Source organism: Pipistrellus kuhlii, unplaced genomic scaffold (assembly GCF_014108245.1).
Source record: "Pipistrellus kuhlii isolate mPipKuh1 unplaced genomic scaffold, mPipKuh1.p scaffold_m20_p_7, whole genome shotgun sequence".
Lineage (NCBI taxonomy): Eukaryota > Metazoa > Chordata > Mammalia > Chiroptera > Vespertilionidae > Pipistrellus > Pipistrellus kuhlii.
The window spans coordinates 28,164,161-28,189,888 of NW_023425573.1; the positions used below are offsets into that span (position 1 = coordinate 28,164,161).

The following is a 25,728-nucleotide window of genomic DNA, read 5'->3' on the forward strand; positions in this document are numbered from 1 at the left end:
TGGTGAATAACCACATAAAAATATGTTCAACATCATGAACCATCAGAAAAATGCAAATTCAAATGGCATTGAGAAACCACTGCATGTTCATCAGACTGGTTAAAATAAGAAATACTCTGTGTTAAAAAAAGGAGTTCTGCCAAAACCGGTTTGGCTCAGTGGACAGAGTGTTGGCCTGTGGACTGAAAGGTCCTGGGTTTGATTCCGGTCAAGGGCATATACCTTGGTTGTGGGCACATCTTCAGTAGGGGAGGGCAAGAGGCAGCTGATCGATGATTCTCTCTCATCAACGTTTCTAACTCTCTATCCCTCTCTCTTCCTTTCTGTAAAAAATTAATAAAATATATTAAAAAAAGGAGTTATTACAATTTGCAACAACATGAATGGAGATGGAGAGCATTATGCTAAGTGAAATAAGCCAGGCAGAGAAAGATACATATCACATGATCTCACTCATTTGTGGAATATAATGACCAACATAAACTGATGAACAAAAATAGATCCAGAGACAGAGAAACATCAATCAGAATATCAAACCTCAGAGGGAAGGTAGAGAAGGATGGGGGTAAGGGAGAGAGATCAACCAAAGGACTTATATGCATGCACATAAGCCTAATAGACATAGACAACAGAAGAGTGGGGGCATGAATGGGAGGTGGATGGTAATGGGGGAATAAGGACACATATGTAATACCTTAATCAATAAAGAAATTATTTATTAAAAATTAATCCTAAAAGAAAGAAAGAAAGAAATACTGACACCACCAAATGCTGATGAGGATGCAGAGAACCCCACTGCTGCTGAGAATGTAAGATAGTGCCACCATTCTGGAAAACAGTTTTGTAATCTATATATATAAAAGCCCATTCGACCATTTGACTGTTCAACTGGTAGCTATAATGCACAATGGCCACTAGGGGCAGATGCTCAAGCCAGTAGGTTAGGTTGCTGCTGGGGCCCTGTTGGCCCAGAATCTGGTTCACTGCCACCAGATTCCCTTTCATTGTGCACAAATCCATGCACCAGTCCACTAGTTTCTTATAACAGTAAATGGGCTACATCTGTGGACCCAGACAGTTTACTCTGGATATTTATCCCAGAAAAATGAAAATAGGTCCACAGAAACCTGTATGCAAATATTCCCAGTAGCTCACTTGTAACAACCCCAGACTGAAAAGAACCCAAATGTCCTTCAACAGGGAAGTGATGAACAAATTGTGGTATGTCCATGCCGTGGGATGCTGCTCAGCAATGAAGAGGGTCCAGCTGTGGACAGATGCAATGCCTTCGCCCTCTCTCTGATTGCCAGAGCATCAGTGGTGCCTAGAACAGAACTTGTGAAATTTTATGTGCATGAGAGTTGCCGGTGGGTGAAATGAGCTGCAGATTCTGATTTGGTAGGTCTGGGCTGGAGCCTGAGCTACTGTATTTCTGATAGTGTTTTCAGGTCCAGCTGCACAGCATTGTCTGAGGGCTTGTCAGAAATGTGGAATCTCAGGCCCAACCCTGACCGACTGACCGACCGATGAAGAGTGTGCATGTCTGCAGGATCCTCAGGAGGTTTAAGGGCACACCCAACAAGGAGGCCATGTTCAGGGAGGCAGCAGTGTGCCTCCTGCAGGTGCCCAGAGCTGCAGGTGACCATCCTGCAGACACCAGATTCTGCCAGGAGCCCTCAAGTGCACCGGTGCTCATGCAGGTGCTTCCAGACCTATCTGAATCCTTCATTCTTTTTCCTTCAGGCCACCCTGATGCTCTACCCCTCCTTTCTTCTCCTCTCCCCTCCCTGGTGGTCGGTTTCCTGGCTGCATAAACACTTAGTACTCTGTTGTGGTCCCCTGTGAACTCTTCCCTGCTAAAAGGCATCTGTGTGCAGTGGCCCATCTCCCCGCCTTGTGAGCTCTGTCCTCTCCCAAGTTTCAGGGACCGCAGGCAGAGAGGAGGTCTGCAGGGGCAGGAAGGGTCTGAGGACATTTCATTGACCTCCCGCTGCCTGAGGGCATTCTGGAGGTGGCCACGTAACACCCACTGCATCGGTTTCAGCTGCCGGCACCCCTCCCCTTCACGGAAACCCACTCTGGGCTCCCGGGTGATGTGCAGGGAGAGGCCATTTGGCCCATAGAATCTAAGCAGATTTTATTGACCTAATAATGCCAGCAGGACACCTGGGCGAAAGCACGGTGGTGTCCTCAGCTTGTCTCTAAGAAACCAACCTTCAAGAGGATTTATTGGCCCCAATATACGCATTTCTCCTCCATTCTCCTGGTTTGGCTTCCCCTCATCACCAAGACATTCTCCATTCCAGAGGCTTCACCCCGGCAACCAGGAGGAAGGCTTTGAAAAGCACAGGCTATTCAAGGGGCCCAGCTCTTCCTCCCACAGTCAGTGGGCGTCATTAGGATGTAACGTTTCCAAATTATATCTGTCAGCTGAGATGCATGTGCATGTGTGTGTGTGTGTGTGTGTGTGCACACGCATGGGCCTGGAGATGGCAGTGAGATGGTTTGGTAAGGTGAGCGTAGCAGTCATATTGTAACATAATTGGCCGAGACAGAAAGAGAATCACGGGCATTGCAGATTTATTTAGCTTCAGGGAAGGCATGTCAGATCCCTTGTTCTGATGAGGAGAGGAGAAGGGGTAGATGTCAAGTTTTCTACTCTCTTTCATTTCCTCCAAATCATTTGAATATTAAGCCTGTCTGGTTAGCATTACGCCTCTTAAAACATCTGGTGTAAGGCTCAACCAGCGTGGCTCAGTGGTTGAGTGTCAACCTATGAACCAGGAGGTCAGGGCACATGCCCAGTTGCAGGCTCAATCCCCAGTGTGGGACATGCAGGAGGCAGCTGATCAATGACTCTCTCTCATCATTGACATTTCTCTCCCTCCCTCTCCCTTCCTCTCTGAAACCGATAAAAATGTATCTTTAAGAATTTGTGTTTGAAGTCTTCATTCGCTAATATTACTGCGTGTAAATTGTCACAAGGGTCAAAGTAGCTTACATCCTCTCCTAAATAACTTTGCATTGCAGCTCTTTCTCTTCACTGCAGCTCTTTCTCTCCACCATCACAACCCACAGCCTGGAATAAAGTGGAGTGTCTTTAGGAGGGCAGGGGAGCATGCTTGCATCCATTTTCCCTTGACTGTCAGCAGTGTTTGTCCTCAGAGTTGGGTGTTGTCTTCTTCCAATGATGCATGTGCTATACAGTCCCTAGGGGGTCAGGCCTCAGGAGGATGGCTCTAGATGGATTTGTCTATTTCTGGATTCTCAGGGCTAGGGTTTGCCTCTTCAGCTTCTAGCAGGAGAAGAGCCCCATGGAGCTCCATCAAGCATCTCCTCTCTATCCTGGGTGTGCAGTCCCATCCTGACGGTGGTAGGGGGTACAGGCAGGGGCCAGTCACTGCCGGTCTCTGCCCCTTGAGCTAGCTGCCCTGTATAGCACTCTCCAATTGTTTGAGGGACTTCCCTTTAAAATGCCATTAGTAGATTGTATTTTTAAGCCTCACAGTGAATTCTCAAGATGGTGACTTTCTAGCTCTTGTAGTTGAAATGTTCTCTTTCCCATCACCTCATTTTAAAAACTGTATTTTAGCCCTGGCCCATGTTGCTAAGAGGTTAGAGCATTGGCTCAAGCACCCAAAGGTCGAGGGTCAAGGGTGGCACATGCAGGAGGCAACCAATTGATGTGTCTTTCTCACATTTATGTCTCTCTTTCTCCCTCCCAACCCCCCTCCCTTTTATTCTCTCTAAAAGTCAGTGGAAAAGATATTCTTGGTGAGAATTTAAAAAATATTTTATTGTTGCAAGAACAACATGAGATCCACCCTCTTGACACATGTGTTCATTAGTGTCTTGCTGACCACAGGCCCCGCGTTGTATAGCGGATCTCCGATTTGCCTCGCTTCAATGAAACTTCATGATCCTGACGAAAAGCCCCGTCCCCCTCTCTCCACCCATTGCCTCATTTCCATAAACTTGGATGTTTGCCAGCAATCCAGCTCAGCATCCCACAGCATGATGGGCCGACGGGGCAGGGCTGTCCTCTGTGACCGTCAGGAGCAGGCTTGAGGCGTGCACACATGCCAGCTCCCTTTTGAAACCTTCCAGGGAGCTGCTTCTCAGACAGGTTCATTCCACCAGGACATTCCTTGTCCTTCCTCCTTCCCTCTCATGCCTGCAGATCCGGGCCTTTTAGACACACATCAAAACGAGCATTATGGCTGGCCTGCTGTGTCCATTGAAAAGAGGTCCTGGAGGCAGTAGAACCACCGGCAGCATTGGGAATGAGGGCATCTGAGACTTCGGTGATCCAGAGAATGTCTCCAAGGAGGTCCCGCTGTCCCCGTGTGCAGCCACTTGCCTCAGCCAGCTTCGTGATGGCAGAAATGATTGACAGGCATTCTCTGCTGCGAGTGTTCATGACATCCCCCCTCTGGAGGCCATGGCTCGATATAGTGTATGACTTTCACCCCCAACTCCACTTTGTGCGTGCATGAACTTTGACCCAGATGGGCCACTTTCAGGCATCTAGCAGATATAGGTGAACGAAGCTAAGCGTGAAAGGCTGTTTGTTGTGGTGTAATGGGTTGTGGCCCAGCTGGTCAGCCCATGCTAATACTGCTGTGAGGTCAAGAACCCCAAGGCCGCCGTGGCGCTCAGCTGGATCTTCCTTTGGGAAAGAATGTGTCCTCCAGTCGCAAAGGGAATAGCTGGCAGAAGCCACAGGGGGATCCGTCTTTCAAACCAAGGTCATGATCCTCCCGGGCAGCCCCTGGCCGGTGACAGCCATCGGATAGAAGATGTCACTGGCGCATGACCACATGAAACATGCAGCAGGACAGGTGTTCCGATCAGACAGGCGAGGGCAGGGCTCAGACGGCAGCAGCTGAGCAGTTGGCTGAAACCTTCCCTTCCACAGCCTTTCCCGGTGGCCTTTCCCTGGGCCAATGCCATTGGTTCTCATGGCTCACACACATGGCTATCATGAGGTTGAGAGACACCTGTGTCTTGTACAGAATGGTTCTAAAAGAATTGCTTGTTCAAGGAGTCCTGTATCATTCTTGGTCACCTTCCCTCCCTCCTCTGCCTATACCTGCCACCTCCCAGATGTCCCAGGGTCCTAGGAGGAGAACAGGCGTGAAGGCAGGGACAGGCGTGAAGGCAGAGACGTGGGTGCACCCTACACAGGCTAAATGCAGACATCCTGTAAACATCTGGACATCAATTACTTATTAGAGAAGATGAATAGCTTATTTCTAATAATAAATATACTTACTCATCAAATGACACACCGCCATCTTTGTACTTAGAGCAGTAGTAAGTTCCAAGTTCCTAATCTGGAAATTGACAAAGAGCAGTGCTCTCAGATGTCCACTTGAGGGCACTGTGATCTCAACGTTGTTCTGGCGTCCCTTTCAACTGGCCCCCCGTGGGCAGGTGCCTAGCCCGTCCACCTCTTTGGCACTCTCTCTCAATGTGCTCCATGAGAGGCGTTCCCATGCTCCTTAAGGATGGAAGCCAGGAGCTCGGGACTGGCATGTCTTTGCATCGATGGCGTTGGCCACTAGTGAGAAGCGTGGGTGCCGATCTCCGCAGGTGTGGTGAGTCTCTGGGGCTGCCCATACGGTGCCAAACCCCAGTTTGATAAGTGACCGGTGGGAGAGAGGCTGGCTCTCCCTTCCTCACAGAGCCCAGGGTCTCAGGGGAGCTGGGAAAGGTGTGCCTTGGCGTTGGCCTGTGGAAGCCAGACCCACAGGGTAGCAGCAGACACCTGTGTGGTCTGGTCATCACCTTAGCATTGGCTGACCTCTGAAATACTTACCATACCTCCCTTTCTCCAGCCGGGAGACAAGGCAGGAATGGGCGTCACCGAGGCCAAAGGCAGCCCAACCCAGGCCGGGCGTTTGGAGGGCGGCACAGCCCCGTTTCTGCAGGAGCAGGCCGAGCCCTGGCAGTCCCGAGGGACGCTTCTTTCCCCTGGGGGGACATGGCACCACCCGGCTCCAGGGACAGACACAAAACCTCGGCCATCCCATTTTCCATCGCTCATTATTGTGAGCGTCATTTCACCCTAGCGCCACGGTAATCCATCCCTGCGTGCGCATGAGTACGCATTATGCAAGATTCAAAGTCACTGGATGCGTGAGGAAAATAAAAAGGCTCTCTGCATAGGGCAGAAATAATTTGCAAGACCAACTTGGGGTAGAGTGTTCTCCAATGAACCCCAGTCGTCCCACGGCTTTCAGAGGGCCAGGCAGGCACCCCCTTTGAAGGACCCCTGAACAAAGGGCCCCGACTGGGTTCATTATAATTTGCTCCAACCAGTTGCCAAGTACTCATATTTTCCATGATGTGAAGAGAAATACTAATGTCACAGGACGTGGGCATTGTGCTTCGTATAAATACACACACAAAAGCTAAGTGCGGGTGTTTGGGATGTCTTGTTGGGGAGGATGTAATTAAATTTGCCTTCGAGGAGCCTTTGAAGTCTGAGGCTAACTGTCTGATAATAAAGGGAACACTCCCCATCAGCTGGTCTGTCAGTGGTAGGATTCTCACAAATTGGGAAAGTCGCTGAGGCAGAATCAATTAATTTCCACTTGGAGTAAAATCTGTCCTTCAAGAGGGGGGATGCCGTCCTGCTTTGGCTGTGGAGGCAGGCGCCCCGCTCCCGTGCGTGCTCCGTGAGCCGGGGGAGCCTGGGCCCCCTGAGGTCGGGGCCGCTGAGCACAGCCCCGCTGTGAGCCAGGGAGCTCTAGATCCGGGTTACTATCAGTGTCTGCTCAGGTCAGTCCTGCTGGAGCGCCCACCACACAGTGAAGTGTCCCTGCCCTCTGAGCCCCGTAAACACGGTAACGTGCCACATGGCCCTGGAGGATGGCACTGGAGGTGGCCCTTCCGCTCCACACCCAGCGGACCATTGTTGCAAGGGGTGGTTCTGGGAAATCACGGTGGGTGAAGGGACTGCCTGGAGACTGGGGCCACAGCTTTGTCCCTATCGCAGGCTTCAGAGTGGGGGGTGGAGGTGGGGTCCTGTCTGGCGCCCCCACCTCCCGGCTGGCCCTCCATCAACCCATCCTTCTGGTCCCATGTTTTCACGTGGCCTTGCTCTGCATCAAATCTTCTCACTGCACGGGGTCCTGCAGGCGTGAGGGCTGAGAGCAGGAGGAGATGGTTGCGGTTAAGCAGACCTGGGCTCAGAATCAGGACACATACGATCCCCTGTCAGAGAATGTCTCCAAGGAGTTCCCACTGTCCCCGTGTGCAGCCACCTGCCCCAGCCAGCTTCTGTGATGGCAGAAATCTGCTGCGGGTGTTCATGACAATGCCCCCTTCTGGATGCCATGGCCCGGGAGTGTATGACTTTCACCCGCCACTCCACTTTCTGCGTGCGTGAACTTTGACTCAGATGGGCCACTTTCGGGCATCTGTGCAGAGGATGTGTAATTGGCACCAGCCAGACTGTGGGGTAGGGAGCTGGGCCAGAATGTAGGGGGTTATTAGGGATCCCCTTTAGCTTCCTGGGTCTCTTCTATGATGAAGCTCACACGGGGACACTCAATTGCAGCCTGGAGTGTACACGATACCCAGCCAGGCCTGCAGGGCACAGTGGCTGTGGACGGGGCTGAGGTGGGGTGTCCAGTGGTTAAACAGGTGGCCTCTCCTCCAGTTTCTCCTCCGAGTGTCTGGTCTCCTGACATATTAGGGCGACCACGTCCTTTTCTGGACCTTTGTTGAGCTGGGGAAAACATGCTTGCTTCCTACATTTTTCATCATCGCTTGGTTTCTTAAAAGTCACATTTTTCATTGTTTACCATGTTATCCGCTTTTTAAAAACTCACCCTAGGATCCCAGATAAGCTCTCTGAGGACGTGCAGAGATTAAAGCTTTAGTACAAAAATTAACGTTAAAATTGGCGGCAGACGGAGATGCTATAGAATTTGCGTTGCTACATCTTTTAAATCCGAGGAATAGCTAAAGCCATTGTCTCGCCAGCAGCCTTTCACACGTGGCGCTATCGTGGCCCAGCCTCCGTTTGCAGATGGCGATTTCCTTTCTTTGAATTTGCACTGGCTTGTCATCATTTTAAAAAATTGTTTTATGCGGCGCCAGCAAGAGGCGAGGCTGGAGCGAAGAGCCTGCATCTCTTGGAGGCCGGAGGCAGCCCCTCCGCTGGGTCCCCAGAGGCTCTGACCAGTCAGTGTGTCATGGACACTTGTGGCCCCTGCCCTCCACGGTGAGGCGACCTCTGACCAGACAGGGGGCCTGCATCAGGGCTGTAACTCTGGGATGTGAGATAAGGCCAGGCATCCCAGCTCTGAGCCCTGCTGCTTACCTGCCCCAGAAGCACCAGGCCTTGCCTCTTGCAGGGGAAAGCGCTGGCACGCCGGCTCCATTGCTGTGTGCGGGCTGCACGTTTGGTGGCGTGTGAAGGACTTTGCCCGGTGTTCCTGGGAGCTTCCTCCAGGATGCATGGGAGCCCGGTTGTTTGGGAGGCGTGGTGAACCTGGCCGCGGCTCCCGTATTACAAATGATGGCCTTGGTCATGGTCACAGTTGGGGGTGAGGATGTTCAGATCTGTCATCTCTGGGAAGCTTCTGTCCTCGGGGCCTCAGGAACTCAGAGCTTGGAGGATCTTTACGGAGTTCACCCCATCTTTTCCGAGGACATACACGTGGCTCTCTGAGGACCACAGGGCCAGCCCCGAATCACCAGGTACTCGGACTCCTTCTTGCTCCTTCCTCCAAATCTTGTGCACGTCCTGTGGTGTCAGAGCAGCTGTGTGACTGAGCGGGCCCCTGACCTCTCTGGGCCCTGTGTGTGAGTGGGGATAGTGGTTTTGGTTTCTGGTGGAGAGGCACTTGGGCTGCTCTCCAGGGCGGCGGCATCGGCCCTTCCTGCCCCCCACCCCCACGCAGCTGGGGCAGTGGGGTCTGTGTCAGCCTTTCCTGCTGCAGCTGGGTCTCCCCCGACTCCCCAAGGAGCAGGAAGCGGATGTTTTCAGCGCACACTTGCTAGGTGTAGACAGTAAACACTGCTTCCCCCATGCTCTAGGGCCCAGAAGCACCTGCTGAGCATCCTCCCTGTTTGCTGCTCTGGTCCTCCGGCCTTAGGTGGGCCTGAGGCTCAGGGACGCTTGGCCATGGCATATGCTGTCAGCTCTATCGAGGAAATGGGGCTGTGTGTAGCATGTGTTGAGTGTGTGTATGCATGTGAATGTACATATGTTTGTTACATATGTGTGTTTGTGTAGGGTGTGTGTTTCTATGAGTGGAATGTGTGTATATCTGTATTTGTGTGTCCCCATTTACACGTAGTATGTAGTGTGTATATATATTGTGTATGTTATGTATGTGTTTGCATTGTGCATATGCATGCACACTATGTAAACACATATGCATACATGTGCATGCATGCGTATGCAGGTGTGTTCATGTGTGTGACTGCACTGGTCCAAAGTCACAAGGCTTCCAGGACTCTAGGGCTCTCTTTCCAGCTCCTTGGCTGGTCTCCCTTGCCAGTCAGCCTGGGGTGAGGCGTGAGGACAGGGTGCAGCAAGGCCAGCTAGGGGCTCAGGTCCCTACAGGGAAACAGAGCCGAGTGAAAGGGTGGGAGATAGAGAGTAGTGGTGAGGAACCCACAGAGAGGCCCCAGCTTGTGCAGGGCCTCACCTGCTTTTCAAGGGACCCTTTGCCAAGGCCCTGAATGAACCCGGGGCAGGGCTGCTGAGAGCTTGGGCCAGGCACCATGCTGAAGGCCCGGGTCCTGACTGGGTTTCCTTCTCACAGCAGCCAGGGAGGCAGAGGCTGAAAGCATGAGCATAGAAAACCTCGTGTGTGCAGAGCTGGCCAGGGTGAGAGTGGTGGTGAGACTGGCCTTTGCTTAAACACTAGACTTCATTTCTAAGAGGTCAGTCCTGGGGTCAAAAGAAAGAGCTTGTTTGCCACGAGCGGGGATGGGGGCTCCTTGGAGGAGACCATCTGTCGCCCTGCACTGCACCTGTGGAGTCCCCTGACAGGACTGATGCCTGATGCTCAGGAGGCAGGTTCCGGTGCTTGGAGGCACAGGTTTGGGCCACGTCCCTTTAGTTTTTTGAATCTCACCATTTAGGTGGCTGCCGGCTCGTGTGCCACTGCTTCCTCTGCTTTGGTGAGCACTAGCCCGTGCCTCTCTCCAATCAGAATCTTCACTTTCATCACCGAGCCCTGCCCTGTGGGTGATGACGTAAGGGGCATGACAGCTGTGACGGCACCTCCTTCAGGACAGCAGAGGCCACACCCGTCGGTGGTTTGGGTTCCAGTGTCAGTCCTGTGACAGAGCCAAGGCACACCTACCTCAGGGGCTGCCTCTGTGGTAAGCTGGGCGTTTGATTGGGAAGAGTCTCCAGCGCAGATTCCTCAGTCGGGTGAGCTGCCGTCCCAGTCCTGGGTGGAGGTGTTCAAGCCCGAGGGTCTCGGGACATCTCTTCAGGAGCATGTTACCACAAAGAGTCTGGGACCTGGAGCCAGCTGGCCCCCGGGCGGGAGTGCAGACCCCACCCCCAGCTCTAATTCCACTCTCACCAAGTTTCATTCCCCGAATGCTCCACTAACGAGGGTTAATGACGTTAATTACTGTCCTCTTCACTTAAGAACGTGCTGGAGAGGAGCTAATTGTCACACAAGGGCTCAGGAATAGCTTGGACTCCAGGAAGAGCGTGTCTCCTCTTCTTAGTTCAAGTCCCCAACCGCCCCCCTCCCCCAGCCCACACACACCAGCTCCTCTCTTCTCTCCTCTCACACCAGAGCTGCCACTTCTCTTGTCTCCGTGTCAGTGCTACGGAGCTGTAGCCATTGTTGCCTCACCCTCCCAGGGAGCCCGCCCCATGGGTGGAGAGGGGTGGAGAGGGAAGGGGCACCCGTCCCCCTGTGTGAGGCTGTGAGGAGCACCTCTTCGGAGGGCGCTCTGGCTAGAGCTGCCAAAATTAAACACCCACAGGTAATTTGACCCAGTAACGTCGCTTCTAGGAATTTATCCTGCAGACCCGCTCCCACAAAAAAGGATGCCAAAAGGAATTCATTGTGGCATTGGCAGGAGAGAAAGACGGTGGGCACAACCTAAATGTCTGCCAGGAGGGGTCTGGCTGAGTCGATTATGTGCTTTCCATAGAGGGGGGATTGTGCAGCTCAGATAAATCGAGGTCAATCTATGTGGCTGGTAGGAAACACCCCCCAAGATATATCGATATTATTGAGTGAAAAGAGCAAGGGGGTGGAACAGGCTACATTTATGTATAAAAAGTGGAATATATGTCTCTGTGACTGTATTTGTCCACACATCTACATATTCCTGCCACCCTCACAAGGAGACTGTGGTGTACATGCTATAGGTGCTGGGTTATGGCCTGTAGGAATCTTGTGGAGTTTGTACTGACATACACGAGGTCTGCTCAGCACAGAGTAAGTGGCATCTGCTGGCAGGAGGAGGGGGCAAAGCCTGCTAGGAGGGAGGCAACATCATGGTCCTTGGAAACCAGATGGTAGGGCTGGCTGATGTGAGCCCTGTGGACCTGGTTAGAAAACTTAGCACGGGGTCACAGCTGGGAGAAGACAGAGCTACCAGTGGTTATCACCGCTCAGTATGAGTGTTCCCTGAGAGAGGAAGCATGTCTGGGCCATACTTGGGCCATCTTTTCGATGTTTAAGACTCAAGTTACTCTAAAGCTACACTGTTTGAATATACCGGTCACACTAGCCATATGAAGCAATTTAAGTGCAAATTGTCATTAACTTAAAAAATAAATCCAGTTGCAGCAGCCACAATGCAAGTGCTGACTAGCTATACGTGACTGTTGGCTACCCCCAGGGGACAGCACGGTATCAGACCACTTCTGCGCTGCAGGAGTCCTATTGGATGGGGCTGCCCCAGAGCCAGGGCCTTGGTTAAAATTTTGTCATTAATGACTGCTTATTAAGCTCTAGCAGATTTGTATGAGTTCTGATAAAATACATTTATTATTAAACTGAGGCCAAGTTCAATGATTTCCTTTTTAACATTTTAATAATGTCCATTTCCTTACCATAATACTCCATTTTATTATCCAGATCCTATTATTTTGCAAAGAATATAAAATGCTAGAGTCTTGAAGTTCTCTTCTTGGGTCATAACCCTGGGTCTGATCCCCATGATATATGATGGGAAGGGTCTTGGTGCAACTGCCCAGGAGAGACCAAACTGTTCTCTGAGGGAAGGGTGGAAAAGTCTGTCTGTCTCTTTGGGTCACTCTGGGCCTTGGCCAGATACAGTATGAAGTGGGCAAGGGGACGTCACTGAAATTGGGGGTCCTCTGGTATGAGAAGGCAAGTCCATGGCAGGGCCCAGGAAAAGCAGAGCTTATTCCAGAGGACAGACTCAGGACGGCGTCCTGGTTCCCTCAGATGTGTCAGAGCACGGGGGCCTGCGGCTGTCTCCCTCTGTCCTACATAGCATTGGTCTCCTGCACAGACGCAGCCGAGTGGCATGTGCTGGTGGCCAGGAGATACCTGGGGCCAGTGGTGGTTCTGAGCACTGAATTCCAACCTCCTGGGAATCTTAAGAACGTGCTGGAGAGGAGCTAATTGTCACACAAGGGCTCAGGAATAGCTTGGACTCCAGGAAGAGCGTGTCTCCTCTTCCTAGTTCAAGTCCCCAACCGCCCCCCTCCCCCAGCCCACACACACCAGCTCCTCTCGTGACATCTACTGTTGTCTACAGAGGATCGGACTGTACCACATTCTGTGGTAGAACTAAAAACTGTCAGTTAGGGTAGTCATAAATCTATTAAATTCATCCCCCCTTGATGTGAATCTCCTTCCTGAGTTCTCACCACAATTGAGAAATGGGTGACTATCTTATACTGCTTTCATATTCATATAAAATTCAAATTTCTCTTTGAATCCTTGTTTTTCTATTCTTTATTTGGTTTCTTGGTCAGTTTTTTTTCCCTTATTCATATACGTTTTCTCTTCTCCACATTTATCCTATTTTTATGTCATAGTTTTCATCTAGCAATGGCCTGCCACTGTTCTAGTGCTTTGCAAGAGTAGCAGACAGGAAATTAAAGGGCAATTACTTCAGTTCCAATGTTCTAAAAGTCTTAGAACTCATGTTTTTACTTCAGGAAAATTCTCAGCAAGTTCTTCTTCTCTGATATTTCTTCTTTTCTTCTAGGAATTCTGTTAGTTGGGTGTCAATGTCTTTAAAGGTTCTTAACTGTAGTTTATAGATTTTATCTTTTTGTTTTTCTGTGCTGTCTTATGAGCTAATTCCCCCAGGACCATCTTCCAGTTCACTAATTTGCTCTTTGATCATGTCTAGTTAAACTCATACTGCTTTTATTTTTTTTTTTCATTTTATATAAATTACTATATTTTTAACTTTTAAGGTTTCTTTTTATGAGTTTTTTCATAATTCTCTTTTATTCTATTTCTGTATGATCCTGGGCCTTAGTTTCCCCATCTTCAAGGTCAGAAGATCGACACAGCTAAATTTAAAGTTTTGGGTTTTTTTTTGGGGGGGTTGTTTTTAGCTCAAGCAGCCAAATTACTGAGTCAGTTAAAGGACAATAGAATTTTATTCCATTATAAAAAGTCTATTAATAGAGCAAAGAATTAATTTATTAAAATATGTGCAAGAGAATATACATTATAAATTATTAATAAAAAGCTAGTGTTCTCATAATAGATTCTAGTTACTTACTAGTTGTCAAATTAGAGTATTTCCTAACTATCAAATTTTAAATTTGGCAACTCGTACTGATGAGATGGAAGTATCCAACTTGAAAACGTCATGGAGTGTGAAGAGTGAGTTTTGGTTGTGTACAAACTTTACATGGGCTAAGGAACAACTACAAGCTCTAGAAACAGTTGCCACGGGTAGCTGGCTTGGTGTACAGCCCAGCAAAGGTCTAGTTGAGCGAGTCAGAGGCTGAGGAGCTTGCGGCTTCAGTGTGAGTCTTCTTCAGACTGGAGAGTCGGGGCCTCCGTCATCCCCGAGACACTCAAGGATGGCTCCTCAGAAAGGCGTTACTTTTTCTTCTTTTTCTCCTTTTTCCCCTTCTTTTGTCCTTTATCCTTTACATTTCCTGTGTTCCCTCCCATCAATGCCAAGGCACGCTTTCTACCCATAGGGGTTTTGGCATACCAGCTCTGAAACAAAACAAATATTTAGGAAAATGTCAAAAATGACACGAATTCACTGGGATACTCTTAAAAATAGAGAAGATCTTGCTAAGATGGAAGGGGCAGGCTAACATTAAACTTTGGGTATTTCATGTATATTTAATACAAATTCTTTTTCACTGTTATTTCTATACAATTTGTTAACTTCTACTCAAGGAGTTAAGAGTTTCAGAGAACTACAGGCTGAATCTAACCAACAGCGCTTCCCGATGAAGCCACCTGTCTCCCAGGGGTCTTACTTTATCCCAAGGGTGTGGGTTTTCTTGCTAATGTGAAGGGCCCTTTGGTGCACCGAAGCTACTAGAAGCCGGACTGATGGCCTTGTGTGCACCATGGGAGATCAGACGAACATTTTAAGGGAGATCACTTAAAACATGGCAGAAGCATTGAAGCCAAAAATATCAATAAAGCAGTTAAATAATTGCACTTGGGCCTGTGATGGCATTTTCCTCAGCCTTCACATTTTATTTGAAACCTGAGAAACATTTTGGCTTATAAACTTTGTAGTTTCTTTCTTTTTAAAAAATATTTTTATTGATTTTGACGGGGGGGTGGGAGACATCAATGATGAAAGAGCGAGTGAGAGAGAGAGAGAGAGAGAGATCAATGATGAGAGAGAATCACTGATCCATTGCCTCCTGCAAGTCCCATGCTAGGAATCGAGCCCGCAACCTGAGCATGTGCCATGACCAGGAATAGAACCATGACCTTCTGGTTCTTAGGCTGATGCTCAATCACTGAGCGACACCGACTGGGCTGTAGTAGTAATATTTCACTGAATGATTATTCTATACATTATTTATCAATGCTCTAGTTGCTGACATATAGCTCATTTCCAATTTTTTATTAATATGAATGATGTTGAAATTCACAACTTGTACATATCTCCTTATACACATGAGAACACTTCTCTAGGGCATATACATAGAAATAGGATTCCTGGGGTTGTAGTTCATGAGCATCTTTATTTATTTTTTGTTCAAGCTGCTCTCTGAAGTGGCTGTGAATGGGAAACTATCTCAGTCTTCGTATGTTTTGAGATATTATTTTCTCCTGTCTCTTGGATGCGAGCTTAGCTGGATATAATTTTAGGTTGACAGTTATTTTTCCTCAGCACTTTGCAGAAATGACCTCAGCGTTTTCTGGCACCTATTGTGGTCAGAGAGCTGTCTGATTTCCTAAATGTTGTTTCTTTGTAGGTAATCTGGTATCTTTTAAGACTGGTCTGTGGTCTTGTTCTCAGGTTTCCAATAATGGATGTAGGAGTAGATTTATTTTTATATGTTCTGCTGGTCCCTTGGAGTATATTTTTAATCTGAAACTCATGCCTTTAATTCAGAAAAATTCTCAGCAAATATTCCTTCAAAATTATTGTTCCTCAAATTATTTCTTCTCTTCCTTTCTTCAAAAATCTTCGCTTAGTTGGGAGTAATATCTTTAAAGGTTCTTGATTATATTTCATAGGTGTTAGCTTCCTGTTTCTCTGGGTTGCCTTCTGGGTAGACCCAGGACCACCCCCCAGTTCACTAATTTGCTTTTTGACCATGTCTATTCTAGAGTTCATCCCTCTTTTATTTCCTCCATTTATGTTAGCAACTATATTTTTAATTTATACACTTTCTTTTTGCAATTGTTTTCATAATGATCTCTTGTTCTATTTCTCCATTTTTGTTTTAAATCTTTGTGTATACCTCTAATGGAAAGTTATGCCTTCATTTATTTTCTTGAACATCTGCATTATATAAATTTCAACTTTTTTTTTTTTTCAGATGATGCTTATAATTAGATTTCCTAAAATGTTTGGAATCTTGATTTTTAGACACATTTTGAGTAGGAGGGTTTGCTTTGGTCTCTTCCTCTCTCGTTACTCCTCCCTCCAGAGCAGTATTGCAGTTGCTCCTACCCAGGCCTCTCAGCCCAGATGCAGAACTTAGAATGATGCTGGTGGGTCTGGAAGTGGGTCCCCCTGGGGGATGTGGGGGGATCAGAGAGCCAGTCACAGAAGCAGCAGGGCTGCCACTACTTTTTCTGTCACTCACTGTCGTTTTGTGTTTTGTGCGTTTCTCTCTTTACTGCACACCAGGCTTATGACTGTTGCTGCACTGAAGACTTTTCTTGGTTTCTGGCGCTTGGGGATCTTCTCATCCTCCTTTGAGCTTTGGCTAACATGTAAGGTGAGATGGCCAAGTACTTAGGTGATGATTTATTGAGACAGTAGAGAAAATGGGTAATGGAATTGGCTTTTAGTTTCAGAATAAGGTTTGCATTTCAGTCTCCTTCTTTCTAGCTGTGTGACCCTGAACAAAAGTTCTTTTGACTCTTGCTTATTTTTTTTCTTCTTCTGTAGCAAAGTACCACAAACTTTGTGGTTTAAAACAGAACATTATCTTCTATTTCTGCAGGTCAGATGTCCAAAATGGGGCTCCCTGGGCTGACATCAAGGGTCTGCAGGCTGTGCTCCCTCCTGAAGGGTCCAGGGGAGGGCAGCGCCCTCACCCTCTGCAGTTTTCAGAGATCACCCGCTTTCTTGGCTTGAGGGCCCCCCTCCAAACTGGTGACATTGGGTACCCAAGTCTTTCTCCTGTTGCTCTCGCTCTGGTTCTTTCTTCCGATCCCTTCCTCTTACTTCTGATGATCACGGTGGACTCTCAGGGATAAGCCAGGATAGCCTTCCCATTTTAGGGTCCACTACTTAGCACCTTAACCTGACCTGCTCCCTGAATCTCCCTTACACATGTAAACTCACATAGTCACGTGTTTCAGGGACTAGGATATAGATGTCTTTGGGGGGGGGCATTATTCTGCCTCCCACATATCTCCATAACTCAGTTTCCTCATTTGTAAAATAGGGGGCTAAATGAGTTAATAGGGTGTCTGGCACATAAGTAGTCAATATGTTTGAGCTAACAGTATTCTGATTATTAAACTGTTATCATTCAATATGTCCCCCATCATGTCCACGGAGCGAGGACAATGTGTTTGGAGGCTCGGTGGGACCTCAGTCTGACACATGGTCAGAGCACAAGTCAGGTTCCTCAGGACAGAAGTGACCGGCTGATTACAAGCAGCTACAGCCACAGTGTCACATTATTCAAGAGTGTGACAGAGCCACTCCATCTATCTATCTGCTCAGGAAACTTGCCCCTAAACAAGTTTATTGAACAAGCAGATGGGCAGATGAGGGGCAGGCGCTGTGCCTAGCCCTGCAGCTACGACTGGGCAGCAGCAGTGAATTTGGGGGGGAGGAAGATGGTGGTAAAATGACATAATTTCCTTAAACAATGAAGTGATTGAATATGCCAAGAATGAATGTGAGAAGCCTATGTGTTCTCATCCCATATAAAATGGTAGCAGTTACTTCTCTTGAATTGTATGATCAGTTATATGGCAGTTACTGGACCCCAGAGACAAAGAGATCATTTTGTAAAGTGGAAAACTCGGCTTAGAGAAAGCATAGGTATTTTACCACCCTAAACTTCGCTCCTCCAAATAAGGGAGAAAATGACATTTTAGAAAAAAGAAGAACATTTGGAATTTCAGCGAAAAATATGACATATCCCTTGAAGAGGGTAAATATTTACCATTAATACTAGCAAGGCTTGAATCTTCAACAAGAATAGGAATGCAAATGCCTGGCAAAAACACAACTTGGAGTGGAAATATTTTTTTTTCTAGTTTTGCTGGAGTGGAGCTCAGCAAACTATGGCCCATGAGTCTTATCTGGCCTACTGTCTGTCTCTGCAAGTAAAGTTTTATTGGAACCCAGCCATGTCCATCATGTGCCTGCTATGGGTGGATGTTTTGCACCATGATGCAAAGTCGGACAGTTGTAACAGGGACTGTGTAGCGCTCAAAGCCTAAAATAGCTTCTCTCTGGCCCTGTATGGGAAACATTTGCCAGTCACTGTGCCAGGTCATCCTCCAGGGGATGTGACTATTTCCCACCTTCCCTTGAAGCATTCATGGCAAAGCAGGAGGGAAACACAGTTTTCCAGTGGGAGGGACAAGGAGGGAAACACAGTTTTCCAGTCGGGCAAGAACTATGTGCAGGTGCAGAAAGAGGACACGTTGCATTTCTCTGGATTAAAAGGACTTTGAGGAGTGCCTGCTGCCTGGGCTTCGGGGGGCAGGCTGCTAATGTGCTTGGATAAGGAGGGACAGAGCCTCTGTAACTCCTTTCCCTCCTATAGAAGACAGATTCGGAAGAGTTGGTTTTCCAAGTTTCCTCCAGATCTAGGAAAGTCTGAATATCTCAGAATGTATTTAAACATTAGAAAACTAAATTTTGGTGTGTTCTCCTAGGAGGTGTGATTTCCTATTGCTGGTGCCTGAAAATTCAAGTGGACTATGGCAAGTATGGGGCTGGAACAGCATTGGTTTGTAATATAGGGAATGGTCTTCTCTATGCAAGACTTGTTCCACTGTCTGAAATATGAAGTAAAAAACCAGTGCGTAACTAAGATAGGGCATATGTATGTGCATGCAGGTGTGTGTGTGTGTGTGTGTGTGTGTGTGTGTGTTTATGAATCCAATAGTATTGATGCTGCTACTCAATTCTGTAATCTGGCTGATAATTTATAAGATCACAGACCATGATGTTTTGAAAATTTGGAAGATACATGTTTTACTGCTAAGGAGGGCAGATTTTGTGATCCCCACATTTCATTTCCTATAGCAGGGTTCAAATTCCTGAAATTCAGGGCGGGTTTGCTGCTGGGACCTTACGGGCTCCATTTACCTTAAAGCTGTCTTCTTCCTCTTGGTAGACGGGGTCCAGGCTGCTGAGAGCCGTAATGAACTCCGTGGCCATGAGCGGCTTGTACACCTGCTGCCGGAGCCTCCGGTCAGTGAGAACCGCTTTCACCACCTGGACGATGTGTCCCTGGGTGAAGCCGTCCGTGACCTTCGCCAGGCAACTTAAGTTCAAGGCACTCGTAATGGCTCCTCCGTGGCGCTGAATGATCTGCTGCCACAAGACTGTTGTTTCAGAGACGGTGGGAAAGACAGAGAACAGAGAAGGCAGGATTAATCCAGTTCTCTGCACAGAGCTGCAATACCTGGGTGAGCTCAGGTCCCTGTGGGTGTGAGACACCTTGTATTAAATGGAGCAACTTGACCCTTATTCTCTGCTCCCAACAACTGTGGACATACGCAGCTTGACCGACCTACCAGACGGGGGCCCGGATGTTCTCTGGATGAGTGGGACCCGGGGCAACTCCCAGGATACAGGGAGTTGTTGTGAACATGAATTTTGAAGTGACTCTTGAGGTTTACTTAACCTGAGACACAGAATGGATGCCATGCTCCATTGGAGATAACACTGCACTTAGAGAACCACAGGGTTCTGGAAAGATAGGGAGTGCATGAGGTTCACGGTAACTGTGCACCCGCAGGCAGACGGGAGGCCGTAGGCGAGGCCACCTGTCTCCGAGCCGGGAAGATCTGCTCAAATGTCTCTAAAGCATTTCGACCTTCCTGGAGGAATAGCTAAAACTTTTTAAAAGGCGGCCATTGCCACCTGCTCTGAGCACTGTTGAGTCTATGAAGTGACCACGTCATCCAACCACCTGGATTCAAAAAAGCTCAGCGAAACATGGAGTTCTAACGACCGCCAGGGCATGAAATGACAGGCAAAGGTCACTGTGACCTCATGGGAGCCCGGCTTTGGGGACATGAGTTACTTTCAACAATTCACCTCCACGGTCCTCCTTGGCGGAGGGGTCCTTGGCCCTGTGGTGAGCTGAGGTGCTGGGAAGAAACACTTTGCCACGGGGCCTGTTGGTGTCTCCAAAGTGCAGAAGGTTAGGCTTCAAGGGTGGAAGTAAGGGTAAGGAGTCCACCAGCGCTCCAAGGACCTCAAATTGGCCCCTTCAGCAACACCTCACTCCCCGGGTCTGCTGCCTTGGTGGGTGTGTTTGAGCCTGAGCTCGCCTCAGGGTTGCCTGGAACCTGGGAGGGGAAAGGCTGCGTGAGAAATCAGAACGTCTGCCAAGCAGCTGGGAGACCGCCGTTCTCATGCAGGGCGGGCATGTTGTTTTCTGTAGCTGCGTCAGTGTTGTTTTAGTAATAATAATAATTATTAGTCATTCCGGTTTGTGCCAAAGTTCCCTACTGCTCATAATGAATTCAATTACATTATGACGTCAATTATAGGAAATCACACAAAATACACTGAAGGCTATTTCAAAGCTGCTGTGTAAAGGCAGATTGCAGAGGTGGGCAGTGTCCTGATCAAAATATGACTGCTCGAGGGTGAGACACCAGAAGCCACATCCTGTGGTCAAAATAAACCACCACAGACAGACAGCATTGTCCCAGGGATCTGGCCCACCTCCTGCCCAAATTCATGGCATCTAAAAAAGTGCAGCAGCTTGGAGTGGTGACTGGACGCCGAGAAGGGAACACGTTTTATGGGCGAGTCTCAGGGGTAGTCCCTAAAGCTGGAACCGGTGGATACCCTAGGCTGGGAACCCAGAACAACCTCAGCTGTGGGCACCCGTGGGCCAAATGCTTATCTGTAGCACAGAGTGGACTGGCCAAGGGCACCAACAGCAAACACTCCGCACTCCCCCTGCCAGCCATTAAGCTATGACAGACCCTGCCATCCCCCTTCTAACATAAGGAAGGTCTACAAGTAAAGATTCATGAACCGTGGAGCAAAGACCTACACGTACCCTGGTCTGGCGTGTACGTGTAAACACACCATTGACCATCTGAGTGTATGACTCATGGTACTCGTGTAGAACTTTCCTCAAGATTGGTTACTTCAAAGCTCACCAGTGTTTAATGGAGGCACAGCAAGGGGCTCTGGGGATGCATCACAGTTACTGTGGGACCTGCCCACTAGCCCAGAGCTACCCTCTATACTTGCATCCAGAAAAAGGCAACCAGGCTTGACGTATTAGATGAAATGGACGTAGCAGCCTCTAAAAGAACAGCCTCAGCTGCTTTGACAAAGCCACCAGCTATTCTTGACCTTAACTAGCTGCTGTGGGGTTGTGAGGGGGCTGAGAAGAGTGAGTCGCAGCCTGGAGGGCACATGACAGCACGGGAGCCACCAGCAGGCTGCTGGGTCTTTAGCCCATGGAGAACACAAGAGCAGAACAGGCCCGGGGCCAACAATGGGTGTGGCTGTAAGGACTGGGCTAGGGAATTGAGGGTGGGAGGGCTGAAGGCAGCAGCAGAGGGGCCCTCCTGTCAGAGTGATGTATTATTTACTTTCCCAGATGCAAAAGGCACCTCAGTTCTCACGCTGATGGACACCCTTCCCTCCCTGGACTGGAAGGGAGCAAGGATTGGGACTTTGGGTCTCCTGCTCTGCTTCTGCATCCAAACTGATTCCACCCTGGCTAGTGCTCCATGACACAGTAACTTAAAGTTTGTGCTTATTTGGAATTTGCAGAAGCACTGCAGATAAGTAATATACGATGGATGAGCTTCTGGCTGTTGCAGCCTAGAATTCCAGGAAAATGAGTAGATGTGGGCAGGACTCACCCGAGCAGACACCGGGTCCAGGATGGGGGCCTGTGATGAATTGGGTTATTAGAAAAACAGACCCAGGGAAGAGAGGCAAGAGGAGCAGCATTAGGAAAGAGGAGAGAAGGAAGCCCCAAGGGATTTCTGGGGCCCAGACAGGCATTAATCAACCTTGGGGCGGGTTTTCTTTGCAGAGACATTTGGAAGGAAATAGCTTGATTTGGGGCAAGAAGGTAAATATAGAATTAGATCTAGTAAACCTTAAAGGACTGCATTTCCTTGGGCTGACCCACTCTTCTGTTCTCGGCCTCAAGGATGTGACAGGTGGTACTGTGACTGCTCCTTACCCCTTCGGCTCTGGGCCGGGAGATGGATGGCTGAGCAAAGGCTCCCATTATGGATTTGCAGTCTGTGCTTTATGGGCTGGAAGGGACCACTTTTGATCACTGCAAAGACAGGAATAGTCTTCTTGTGAGATGGATGTCCCAGCCACAGTGGCTAGGAATACTCTTTGGCCACTGGAGGAAATGTTGGGCAGCATTTATGATGCCTGAAAAATGGTGGCCTGAACATGTCACCCCCGAGGAGGAAGTACATGAGAAGCATGTGCTGTAGTGGACAGAGCTCTGGGCCCAGACAACTGCCGTGTGCAGGATGGCCGCCTGACCACAGGTGTGGAACGCTGCCTGGAGGTGACTCAGGTGGGACTCTGCAGATCTAGTCCTTAGAGGTGACTGAAATTTTATTAAAACAATACAATTGTCTTTGTTGTACATCAATAGCTTCACTTTTAAAGAGTCCATGGTTTTGTCAAACAATAGAAACTATTCCATCCAAAGTGAAGGAAAATACCCCATTTTATTCCAGTAAGATAACATTAAGAGTGATTTTATATATATATATATATATATACACACACACACACACACACACACACACACATATATATGTGTGTGTGTGTATATATATATATATATATATATATATATATATATATATATACATATATATATGTATGAGCAGAAGAACAGTTGGCCTTCTGGATCTAGTCCCTAAAATCTCCTTTGAGACTGTCCATACTATCTTTCTCCCTTTCTTTTGGTGCTGGTTGGATGCAAAGGACTGAGTGGAGGTCCTAGAAAATGAAGAAGTCACTAATGGATGGAGAAAGAACTGGGACCTGAGTCCTCCTGTACTTTTTGTATAACATGGACTTATGAAGCCAGGACCATAACTTACCAAGACAGAAATGAGTGCATATTGCCAATGGAGTGGCTAAGCTAGGAGTTTATAATAGGTGAGGAGGAGAGAGTTGTGCTATTAGCTGACCAGGAGTTCAAGGCCAACCAGAAAGAACCTATATCCCTTCTATTTTGATGGTGCTACTGTGACTGGCTAAGGATGAATAGAAACTAAGTCTACCCTAGTCATTTTTATAATTATCATAAATACTAAACACCGCTACCATGTCACCATGGCCACCGTCTCCTCCACCTCTACCGCCACTGTGACCCCCATCATCTCCATTAGAGCCACACTGCCACCCCATCACCAGCTCAATACCAAATCCACCACCACCACTGCGAGGTGACGGTGACCCCTCAATGAGCCACACGTGTGGTATTCACACCTGTGTACCTACTGCCCTTGAATGTGGGCTGGCCCTGGGAGAGGATCTTGACCAGTCCAAGGTGGTAAAGTGACTCTAAGTGACTTGATACCGGGCCACAGGAATCCTTCCACATCTGCCTGAACCTCTCAAAATGTTGCTCTTAGGATGTTCCCCCTGGGGCCAGAGGCTGTGCTGTGCAAACCACATGCAAAGGATAGGTAGAGGCTGTCCGGTGACAGCTGTCCAGTTGACAACTGAGCCAGCGATGGCCAGCATCAACTCCATCACAGTTGGAACAGCCTGTGCAGTCTCCCGATGAGCAGAGCTCCACCTGACATCTGACAGCAATGCGCTGAGCAGCTCAGGGAGAACGCACCAGCTGAGCCTGGTGGGCCCTCAGAACCACGAGAGCCGATCGTGTTGTTTTCAGCCCCTGGGGAGGTTACTCTCAGCTGCAGAGAGCCCCCTCCTCACCCCACAGATTGCCTTCCTCCCTCTCCATCACCAGGTCCATGCTCTTCTGCCTACCACCTCTGGCCAGGGCCACAGCAGCCCTGAGACGTAACCATTCTGCTGCTCTGCAGAGGAGAACAGTGTCTCAGAAGTCACCTGAGGTGTCAAGGTCACCCAGCTGTCCCCTGTCTGAGCCCCTGTCCTGGCTTTTTCTAGGCTCACCCCACTGCCCTCAGGGTCTCTTCCTCCTATTGTTCCCATAAAAAACGTTTAAAAAAGAAGTGGAATTTGAACCTATCTTTTCAAGAATGAAAAAATGGAAAAAGTAAGCTTCTGTTGTAGTTAGTGTTTAAGTGAGTCAACATGATCCTAGACTCACTCTTCAAGACTGAAAAAATAACAAGAGTGACCTGGTGAAAAGAAATGGTTTTATACGAGAAAGACACCGTGACCATGGGCACAACACGAGCCGAGCGATCCCTTTCTGCACCTTCACAAGAAACATCTGCACCCACGATGGCTTTGCCACGTTCAGGGCCCAAAATATCAACCCTGCCTCGTGTCCTTAGCTCTCGGGTAAAAGAAGTGTGTTAACCATGGAGCAGAGATGCACGTTCTGCTCCTGTGACCCAGCGGGTTACATTGGTGGCACCGAGCTCGGCTGACATCGGTGCCCACGCCACTCTAGGGACATCACCTGGCGATGTCTGGGTGCCTGGGCCACCCTCCCAGCACCTGGCAGCCCAGTCTTAGTCACTGCTCAGGGGCACGGCTGGGGTACTTGCCATATCTGGACGCATAGTCCGGCCTGGGCACCAGGATGATTTTTTGGTAGACTCTGCAGAAAGACTGGATTTCGGCATCGAAAGGGCGGCGTGTGGTCCCCACGATCAGAATCCTGTCGTTGGGTTTCAGGAGCTTCAGCATTTTGGGAAGCTGTTTTTTCAGGCGTTTGGGTTCGTTCTGGGGGAAAGAGAGGGGAGACCATGAGCCACATGCAGAGAAAAGGGTTAAGAGAAGCCCCTGCAGCCTAGGTGAGCCAGCTCTCTGGTCAGCGCCTCCCAGCCTGGCCTGGGCTGCAGGGACCTGCTCCCTGGTCTGGGTGCCCTGAGGGCAGGCACTTCCTGTCCTCAGCCTCTGGAATTCGGATTTGGAAGGGAGGAAGGAAGCACCTGCGGAGAATTCTAGCACCTCGGCCCTGAGAACGGGAAACAGCGGTGGGTTTCCCAGCGCAGGGGAGCCGGCTGGGACTGACAGTCTGCCTGCGGGGCTCCTGAGCTGTTCTGAAGGGTCCCTGAGCTTTCCTCTGCTGGCGGCAGGGACAGGAGGAACGAGGTCCTGGATCTCAAGTCTGAAGGCGCCCGGTTACCTGAGGGTGAAGCTGCTGCCTCTAGGCAATTCAGAGACAGTGTGAGCCTGCGATTTTAGTGGCATCTCAGCGCTCACCCTGACCCGGCCCAGCGAGGACAACCTCCACCCCAGGGGTCAGCTTTGGGCAGGTCGCCACGGGACCACAGCTCTCAGTGAACCTGGCCAGGCACAGGGGCCAGGGGGAATGGGGAGGAGGAGAACGCGGGGTGAGTAGTCCAGGCTCAGTCCTGACCAGTTTTGCTCTCAGTTGGTTCAGGGGCAATGGAGCGAATTACAGTGTGAATGCTGAAGTAAAGACCACGCACGGCTTCCCTGCAGCGGCCTGTGGACCCCCTGCAGAGACCACACTGGGTGTCTGGCCCTGTGTGTCCGCACACACACCCGGCAGAGAGAGCCCTGCCCGGAGGAAAGGCCAGGCCCCAGGGAAGGGAGTGGGCATTTGATAAATGCCACTCTCAGGAGGAAAAGTGAAGGGCAGGTGGGGTGACAGAGCTGGTATGGGGGGGCGGGGTGTTGTGAGAGAGGGGAAGAGCTGTGCTCAATCTGTGGGGCCTTTGAGACTGGACACTGCTGGGCTCTAGAACCCTGCTCCATGGCAGGCCCACGGGGCGGCCCAGT

The 25,728-nt window shown here is 49.2% G+C and overlaps 1 protein-coding gene across 1 annotated transcript in view; it reads right to left on the minus strand.

Moving 5' to 3' along the window:
• Positions 1-13,583: 13,583 nt before the first annotated feature.
• Positions 13,584-25,728, minus strand: part of IQCA1 (IQ motif containing with AAA domain 1) — a 111,716-nt gene continuing 99,571 nt past the window's right edge. Inside the window, exons 17-19 of the mRNA XM_036422142.2 lie at positions 24,525-24,702; positions 18,937-19,175; positions 13,584-14,165 (exon numbers count right to left, since the gene is read on the minus strand). Of these exons, the coding sequence (XP_036278035.1) occupies positions 14,043-14,165; positions 18,937-19,175; positions 24,525-24,702 (540 nt within the window). The 3' untranslated portion in view covers positions 13,584-14,042. The remainder of the gene's footprint in view (positions 14,166-18,936; positions 19,176-24,524; positions 24,703-25,728) is intronic.